The sequence below is a fragment of the Oncorhynchus clarkii genome, chromosome 3, assembly GCF_045791955.1.
Source record: "Oncorhynchus clarkii lewisi isolate Uvic-CL-2024 chromosome 3, UVic_Ocla_1.0, whole genome shotgun sequence".
NCBI lineage: Eukaryota > Metazoa > Chordata > Actinopteri > Salmoniformes > Salmonidae > Oncorhynchus > Oncorhynchus clarkii.
The window spans coordinates 20,186,859-20,196,611 of record NC_092149.1 but is presented as its reverse complement, the minus strand read 5'-3'; the positions used below and the strand labels follow the sequence as shown (position 1 = coordinate 20,196,611).

At 42.8% G+C, this 9,753-nt stretch overlaps 2 protein-coding genes across 2 annotated transcripts; one reads left to right on the top strand and one right to left on the bottom strand.

The window, feature by feature from the left end:
* Positions 1–18: 18 nt before the first annotated feature.
* On the bottom strand, positions 19–1,667 carry LOC139405810 (interferon-inducible GTPase 5). Its single transcript, XM_071148242.1, has 2 exons — positions 1,051–1,667; positions 19–832 (listed from the first exon to the last, which is right to left on the bottom strand). The coding sequence occupies exons 1-2, from the start codon at positions 1,521–1,523 to the stop codon at positions 22–24; spliced, it is 1,284 nt and encodes a 427-aa protein (XP_071004343.1). The 5' UTR covers positions 1,524–1,667; the 3' UTR covers positions 19–21.
* Positions 1,668–5,182: 3,515 nt separating this feature from the next.
* On the top strand, positions 5,183–8,412 carry LOC139405809 (uroplakin-1a-like). The gene is made up of 7 exons (XM_071148240.1): positions 5,183–5,371; positions 5,643–5,843; positions 6,019–6,093; positions 6,227–6,334; positions 6,907–7,083; positions 7,382–7,465; positions 7,663–8,412. Exons 1-7 carry the CDS (start codon positions 5,306–5,308, stop codon positions 7,705–7,707), a joined length of 756 nt encoding a protein of 251 aa, XP_071004341.1. The 5' UTR covers positions 5,183–5,305; the 3' UTR covers positions 7,708–8,412.
* The last annotated feature ends 1,341 nt before the right edge of the window (positions 8,413–9,753 follow it).

Sequence of the window (9,753 nt, the reverse complement as noted above, 5' to 3'; positions counted from 1 at the left end):
ACAGTTTGTTGAAATTACATGTCACTGAAGCTTACAAGGGTCTGCCTGGTCCTTTCCCCCCCACACCTCTGATTCCAAAAGTTCTACAACATAATGAACAAGGGCAGCCTTTCTGTGGGAAGTCAGTGCACTACACAACAGCTCCTGCAGCCTGGGGAAGTCCAACTCCCCTGGGTGGAGAGCTGACACCAGGAAAGTGGTATGTTTGAGGCCTAGTCGACCTAGGGCCTCCTCACTCCACCTTCTAACCTCTTCAACAGCTCCTTCCCCCATTAGGTCAGCCTTGGAGAGGACCAGGTAGCACATCCTCCCCTGAGCTGACAGACTCTGCAGCAGCTGGACACAGACCTGGCTAAGCCTGAGAGGCGAGACCAGGATGTAGACATCACATAGTGGGTGCAGAGGAGTCAGCGACATCGGAGGGAATGGAGATGGAGGTTGCGGAGAAGATGAAAGAGCCTTCTGATCTGTCTTGGTCGATGAGGGAGCCAGTTCCCCCACCCTGCCCATGCCTGGTAGATCCCACAGCCAGACATTAGGCAGCTCAGGGTGTGGGAACCCCAGAGCCTCCATGGTGGTTTCAGTGACTCCAGTGGGAGACGCCCTCTCGTCCTGGTTCTTCAAGCCCAGGAGGGAGTTGACTAGGCTGGAGCTTCCGCAACCCGTCTGCCCCAGGACCCCCAGGTCCAGTCGGAGGTGCTCCAAGGCCGTGAGGGCGGAGAGAAGTCTGGATGGAGGGTTGGTCAGATCTCTGGACTGGAACAGGTGTCCATTCTGATCAATGTCCCCCGGACGCAGCTTGTCCATTCTCAGTCCAGCTGACAGCAGAGACCTGCAGGGAAGGATACGAGCAAAAGGATGCAATGATACAGAGAAGTGTGATTTGGGTAAAAAATAATAATTATGGTTTGTTTTACAGTATCTCCTCAAGGTACAAACTTGATTATTTACTCTGAATCTGGAAAATTGCCATGTAGCTTCCTTAATATGAATGATCTGTACACACTGTTTGCACAATTAACCATAACATGAGACTAAACACACACTCACTGTTCGTCATTCCTCAGCAGTTTTGGAACTCTGTTTTCTCTGAAAACATCCACCATGAACTGACAGAAGGCTTTCTTTCTCAGCTCAGGCAGAGCTGTAGTCATGGTCGCTCCAATTTCCCTTAACTCTAGTAACGTTTGCTTCACATCCTCTGGGACTTCAGCATCTCCAGCTGTGACTGCCAGCCTCTTCCTCTCAATCTCCATCTGACGGGCTCTCATTCTCTCCCAGGCACAGGTCTTACAGGGTCCTGTGAGCTTCTCCTGGACCAGGTCCCACTCCTGTTCAGCTCTGACTAAGAACAGCGGTTGGTCCCTGTCGCGGAGCTCCATGATAGGCCCTGAGAGGTTGTCCTGGTGCTGCACTGAGGTGAGGACCACCAACACATCGAAGTGTTCAATAGGGTGGTTTTGGCCATCGAGGCTTGGAATTGTCCAAATCCGAATGTTGGGGATTTTAGGGTGCAGGACCATTGGTGATTTGGGGTGCAGGACGATCGGTTGGTTCTCAGTGGGAGGGTCATCTCTCTTGTTGTCGTCCTGCTCACTTTCCTTAACCTGTCCTTTTCCTTCTCTCTCAAACACTTTAGTCAGAGTCCCCGAAATCTCAATTTCATCATCATCACTAGCTTCCTCATCCTCACTTTTCTCCTCCTCCTCCTCCTCTTCCTCCTCCTCCTCCTCTTCCTCCTCCTCCTCATTTCCTAACCCACACAGTGCTCTGGCCAGTTGAGTGTTGGCCTCCTGGGTTCCCCCAGTAACAGCCACATCTAAAGGGAAGTGGTCATACAGTTCCAACGCCGCCACCAGCTTGCCCTCCAGTCCCGTCGCCCGTGGAGACGATCGCCATGGTGCAAGCAGCAGCTCCACCATTTCTTCACTCAGTTTCCCAGTCATCATGAGCTCAGTTCATCTCCCTGAGAAAAAACAAATGAGTATAAAGGTATTTGTCACAATTATGTGTTCCTAAGACTTGATATTGTACAAGATGCTCTTGTTACAAAACCAATAACTAGCCTACGAATATTGTTGCACTCTCTTTGTCTAGAGGTCCTAGGCTCTTGACCTCTTGGTCAGCCAGTCCAAGCGTATTATATATTTTTTCAGTTGGTGACTAAACATAAAATGTACCAAAAGGAAAAATACCAAAAGGCATGCCCAAACTAAAGGCTAAAAACAAACAAAAGGCCTCATGGCCACCAAACAAAACCCACAGCCTTTATGGCTTGCTAGCTGGGATACTGACTGACGATCACCTTCTTCATATTCTTCTTCTTCTTCAATGAGGTTTAACGGCGGTTGCAATACCACCAACATAAACTATCAAAATAAAGAAAGTCGCACACTCCATACATAAACTCCCAGTAATTTAATGGGTATTTGCACACTCCATACATAAACTCCCAGTAATTTAATGGGTATTTGCACACTCCATATATAAACTCCCAGTAATTTAATGGGTATTTGCACACTCCATATATAAACTCCCACTAATTTAATGGGTATTTGCACACTCCATACATAAACTCCCAGTAATTTAATGGGTATTTGCACACTCCATATATAAACTCCCACTAATTTAATGGGTATTTGCACACTCCATACATAAACTCCCACTAATTTAATGGGTATTTGCACACTCCATATATAAACTCCCACTAATTTAATGGGTATTTGCACACTCCATATATAAACTCCCACTAATTTAATGGGTATTTGCACACTCCATACATAAACTCCCACTAATTTAATGGGTATTTGCACACTCCACATATAAACTCCCACTAATTTAATGGGTATTTGCACACTCCATATATAAACTCCCACTAATTTAATGGGTATTTGCACACTCCATATATAAACTCCCACTAATTTAATGGGTATTTGCACACTCCATACATAAACTCCCACTAATTTAATGGGTATTTGCACACTCCATACATAAACTCCCACTAATTTAATGGGTATTTGCACACTCCATATATAAACTCCCACTAATTTAATGGGTATTTGCACACTCCATATATAAACTCCCACTAATTTAATGGGTATTTGCACACTCCATACATAAACTCCCAGTAATTTAATGGGTATTTGCACACTCCATACATAAACTCCCACTAATTTAATGGGTATTTGCACACTCCATACATAAACTCCCAGCAATTTGTGTGTCTTTCTTTATTTTGATAGTTTATTGTTTATTCGCCATTAGTCAGCACCTCCACACAAACTTTTTTTCTGGGTGTACGCCAGCTCATGTTTTTTAATCTAGCATTACCACCACCACCAACAATACTTTTTTGCCGGTTGGCATCCAACTTTATGTTCCATTCCTGACACCTACTGAACTGACTATCACCTTCATTGACAGCACCTGCTGCCTCCTGGGGGAATGGAGTTTGGAAGTGTATCCTGTCAATGTGTTGCCTGACTGTGTGCTTACACTACACTACCTACTACAGAACACTATGGAGTAAGAAACAATCTGATTTGAGGGTTGCATTTTACATTACAGCACTTTATCCCGTCTACTGTAATGTAAAGAGATACTGATTTAGTTGGATGGAGGATGGAGAATACTTAAGCATAAATAATGACAGACTACTTACCTTGTAGAGATAAAATAAAATTATATGCAGACTTGATTTTAAGGCTAATATCACTACAGTGTTTTTTCCTCTTGTATTGAGTAATCCTTGTCTTCTGGAGGTTTGCCGAGGTGGTAAGTTCTTTAGGAATAACATCTGAACCCCATTCACTTCAATGTTGACCAAGTCAGTCACATGCTGCATTGTAAATAAACCACAGAACCTGCTTCCAGGATATAGATTTTTTTTCAGGTGGAGCAAGGTGTGTGTAGTCTGGCTGGCCACGACCCACGGGACATTACAACGAGCTAGAGAGGCTGCTGTTAGCAAGACTACGGTGTGTGAATACAGAGAGACAAACTGGTGACTTATTGGAAAACACAAGAACTGGCTGCTTATATGACATGAATATTACTTGATATGAAACATGAATAAAAAACATGACAAGAATATTACTTGGTTTGAAGCAAGATTAAATTTGTTGTTTGATATTCAGATCATAATTATTACAATAAAATTACAAATGCCACTTATTTTACTGTACGTTTAAGACAATAACCTACGAGTTCCTTCATAGGTCAAATGTAATGTAGAGCCAAACAAAATCATTATTATGACATGTGTGCAATGAAATGACTTTCTAGAGGTTTTTAATGATCCATTCATGAGAAACACCATTGTCAACAATGTAGCCTACTACCTAATAAAATTGTCCTGTGTCCTGTTTGAGTGTGAACAGTTAAGAAGAGCAATGGCACTTCTCCCCAGCAGATGTCCTCATTGCTTTTCATTTCAACCTACTAATAGTAACGCCACTCAGTCCACTGGAATAGTGTATTATTGAGCTATGTCAAATAGGCCTGTTGACAATAAATTCAATGTTGGAAACACCCAAATTAGTCAATATACAGTACACATATACAAAACAATGAAGATGCATGTAAACATACTGGACAAAAATTTGTATTAATTCTTTTTTTTAGGAACTTGGGATCAAGACATGTGCAGACATCATGGAAGTAGACTACATTTAACAGAAAGCTGAGACAGGTGCTGAGCACAGCAGGCACAACAGAACGACAGCTGTTTGGTCAACAGAAAAATATGCTCAGGGCCTGACATCACTGCAGGGGAGGTAATGTTTGTTGTGTGAAAAAATAGATTATGTGATGATTGCTCTAACTCTAACAGTCTTTAAACCTGCTAATTTAAGAGACTGCTGTAACCTAAAAAGGTCAAGAATGGTTAAATACCAGTTGCTATAGGTGTAACATCATACAGCCTAGGGGTAGACTGAAGATTGATGGCTTCAGGCAGAACTGCTCACTTTCTGTCTGGGCCAGATGTAGTCTAAGTTGATCATGAATCCATTTCTTTTGTCATATTTTGTAGTCAATATCTCAGTGTTTCCATTCAAAAGGACCACAATGCAATCTCTTGCTGAGCCTAACTGGTTGGACCACTTCTGTTGCTGCTAGTATGAATAAGATCAAGCCACTCCCTGGACACATTCCCATGTCAATAATAGATTACATCCAGCCAGACCCTACATTCTCTTGGATCTGTTAGGAACACTTGTACTTGGGTCTGTTATTTCTTCACTGTCTTCTTCTTCTCTGCTCAGGAGCAGTGGGTTTAGAAGGAGCTGACAGAAGGACCGCTACTATGGCTGATGGAAAGGGATTCACCTGTTTTATGGTCATTCTCATCCTGGGGAATATATTTGGAGCTGTAAGAGTTGCACTTGATTTTATTCCTATAGTAGCTGTATTTTGAAAGTATTTGTTTAATCATATGTAATCATATAGTAGACAAATGGTGTGTAGATCTATGGTGTTGTCCTAATCCAGAAGTTTACTACAGTACATTAGATTTCTGGTCCTTTTCAGCACTACACTGTACGGGTTATTGACACTTTCAATTGTAATGTAGGATCCTGTTATAATAATGTTTACAATTTGTTATAACAACTTTTAATATACATGTTATTACCTTATTATAGGCAGCAGGTCTTGCCCTTTGCGCTCTGGCCATCTGGGTTGCAGTAGATCAATTCAAGCTCTACCCTATATCTGGTGTGTCGGGGAAAGATGACATCTTTGCCGGGGCCTGGATTGCCATTTTCACAGGCTTTGCCTTCTTCTGCATGTGTGTCTTTGGTATCTTGGCTGCTGCGAAGAAGAGCCGTGCCTTAATGCTAACAGTAAGATTTTGATACTAAATTCATCACAATCTCTTTGGTCACCGAAGTTCTTCATTTGTTCATCTGAACACTGATTCAAAATATATAATTCAAGTGGAATATATGGTATGTCTATATCTCTTTCCCTGTTGTTCTTTTCAAGTAAAGGATAATATTTATTTTGTGATTTTGACAGTATCTGATCCTGATGTTGATCATCTACATATTTGAGTGTGCCTCGTGTATCACTGCAGTCACCCACAGAGACTATGTGAGTACATGGGAAATGGGCACCTTGGGGTACCTTCAGATCTTCACATTGCTTGAACAGCACCATTCTAGAAACTCCACTTTGAAACGTATTCTCCTGTTTTCTCTCATCCTCTCCTATGTGCTGTTTGTAGCTGGTTGGAAACAGTAATCTGGTGAAGAAGCAGATGCTGAAGTACTATGCAGCCGACGGTGACTCTGGAAGTCGGATCACACTGACATGGAACAAAGTGATGAAAGAGGTGACTGGTCACCAAATCAAAGGAATCTGTCATAGGATCATCTGACTAATCAGAGCCACACCACATATTCCAAACAGACGACTAGCACGAAGACCGACTAAGTCTAGGTTATTGTGTGGAGTATCTGTTAGGGAAAGGTATCACATTCCACTAACACACACACGCACGCACGCACACACACACACCCTTGGGAGTAGCAGATGAGTTGTCAGCTCTGACATGACATAGCATGTCCCTCTCTCTCCATCATCGATGCCAGAGTCCCGATGTGTCTCTGCTGGGTGAACCGGTTTGGACAGCCCCATAGTGTGTGAAAGACAAGGGATGGGATCAGTTTGCTGCACAGAGACAGAAACAACCTCTGCAGGCTATGTTGATGTAGCTAGGATAAAGAATGTAGAGCTGCACGTTCTACAAATACTTATACAGTAGCTGGCTCAGTTTGAGTGAAGTGAGTTCAGTCTGTCACAACATCAGTTTGTCCACTGACTAACTAAACTATTCCTGTTTGATTGAAGAATATTCCTCACCCATGTATTGTTTCTACAACATCCTCTCCTCTCCTATTTCAGGTGGAGTGTTGTGGAACGGATGGCCCAGTGGACTGGATAGAGTACAACTCCACCTTCAGGGAGAAGTTTGGTACAGACTACCCTTGGCCCACCCACTGCTGCAAGAGGAAGAACAACTACGAGGTGGTGAATGTGGAGGCCTGCAAGAACGGCCAGAACACCACCATGTTCACTAAGGTGAGAAAACACATTCCCATTGCCTAAAACCTAAGAGATTCTCTGGTTCTCTGATTCTCACTTGAAGGCTCAAGATTTAAGTAGCTCATAACCACAGATCTAGGATCTGATTATACAGTACCTGCCATGAATTATAACTGTACTGTAACTAATAACAGTATGGAAAATATCTGACCCTGTACAGTATCAGTGGTTAGGGGTCATTTATACCTCCCACTTGAAGTAAGCACATTGTTGCTTGTCCTTGAACCACCTTGGCACAGGCTATCCTGTTTATACCCTCTATCTTTCTACCCAGGGCTGCTTCAACCACATTGAGTCTGTGTTCAGTCGATATACATGGGCTATCAGCTGGTATGGTTTCGCTGTGCTAATGTTTATGGTGAGTTTTCAGTTGGTCTACTTAGGTTGGTAAATAGTTATGTATTCAGTTGCAAGATTTATTACCCGAAAACGATTTATCGGACACTTTTGTATACTCCACAACATACAGTAGAGACATTATCAGAACATAAAGTCCAACAACACTTGCACTTTCTTGCTGTAAGTCTAACGTTCCCTTGTCTTTATTTGATTCAGTTCTGGCTGTTGATCCTGGCCATGGTGTACTACCTGATGCTATGAGAAGTCTGGAGGTGATGTCTCTAACCATGTTTTATACTTTCTGCTGAAGCAACACCAACCCTCACTTCAGCAACTACCTCATTTCTTAAATAACAAATGACTGTGGGAATGATAACAGAAAAGTTTTCTGATATATAGAGAATGAACACTGTGTAGGGATTCAAATGTGTATATATATATATATATATATATATATATATATATATATATATATATATATATATTTAATGGTTTATTGTACTGTAAATGCTAGATGAACAAATGTGGATTGGCCTGAGAATTTCAATGTCCTAACTGCTTTGGAAATGGGATATATATATAGTTATTGTCATTAATTGTACAGTACCAGTCAAAAGTTTGGACACACCTACTGATTCCAGGCTGTTTCTTTATTTGTACTATTTTCTACATTGTAGAATAATAGTGAAGACATCAAAACTATGAAATAACACATATGGAATCATGTATAAAAAAACAACACTTTTTTGGTTACTACTTGATTCTATATGTTGTATGTAGTGTTGTATGTCTAAGGTTTTGTATGTCTAGGGTTGTTGTAGGTCTAGGGGTTTTTGTATTTCTATGTTGGTCTGATATGGTTCTCAATCAGAGACAGCTGTTTATCGTTGTCTCTGATTGGGGATCATATTTAGGCAGCCCTCTTTCCCACTTTCTGGTGTGGGATCTTGTTTATGTGTAGTTGTCTGTCAGCACTCGTTTGTATAGCTGCACGGTTGGTGTCGTTATTTTGTTCAGTGTTCATTTTTAAAATAAATAAGAATGTACGCATACCACGCTGCGCCTTGGTTTCCTTCATACGATGAACGTGACAGAAGATCACACCAACAAAGGACCAAGCAGCGTGTTCAGGAGGAATGGACCTGGGAGGAGATTCTGGATGAAGCAGGACCCTGGACGCAGGAGGGAGAGTATCGCCGTCCGAATGAGGAGATAGAAGCAGCGAAAGCGGAACGGCGATATTACGAGGAGTTGTACCAACGAGACAAGCATGAGGCAGCACACAGGGAGATTGGCTGAGTCAGGTTGGAGACTTGAGCCAACTCCTCGTGCTTACCGTGGGGAGCGTGTGACTGGTCAGACACCGTGGTACGCAGTGATGCGCACGGTGTCTCCATTTCGCATTCATAGCCCGGTGCGTTCTATTCCAGCTCCTCGCATTTGCCGGGCTAGAGGGGGCATCCAGCCAGGACGGATGGTGCCGGCTCAGCACTCCTGGTCTCCAGTACACCTCCTTGGACCAGGATATCCTGCGCCGGCTCTGCGTACTGTCTCCGGTGCGTCTGCACAGCCCAGCCCAGGCTCAAGTGAGCATCCAGCCAGGACGCATTGTGCCAGCTCTACGCTCCAGATCTCAAGTGCACCTCCACAGTCCAATACGTCTTATGCCTGCTCCTCGCACTTGCCCTGAGGTGCGTGTCACCAGCCCGTTGCCGGCACCAGACCTCCAGTGCGCCTCCACAGTCCAGTACGTCATGTGCCGCCTCCTCCACACTTGCCCTGAGGTGCGTGTCATCAGCCCGGTGCCACCTGTACCGGTCCCACGCATCAGATCAACTTTGCCAGAGTGCTGAGAGATCTGATGGAACAGTTTTTTTTATTTTTTATTGGGGAATTTCTAATGTATTATTTAGTGTTTGTATTGATCTTAAATGTCTTAAGTATCTGTACTCCATTAGAGACATTTCAACTCTGTCACTGATGGGTAACCCCCTTAAATCAATGTTTTTGTCAATATTCGGGAATAAATATGCTTAAACTGTTGAAGTATTTGCTGTGATATACCTAAGTGTTACGGTTTTCTTGCGGTGAAGGAGAGGAAGACCAAAATGCAGCGTGGTTATTTGTATACATCTTTAATAAAGATGAAAAACACGAACAGTGTACAAAAACAAACGTTAAAAAAATATATATAAAAACCCTAAACAGCCTATCTGGTGCAAACAGAGACAGGAACAATCACCCATGAAACACTCAAATATGGCTGCCTAAATATGGTTCCCAATCAGAGACAACGATAAACACCTG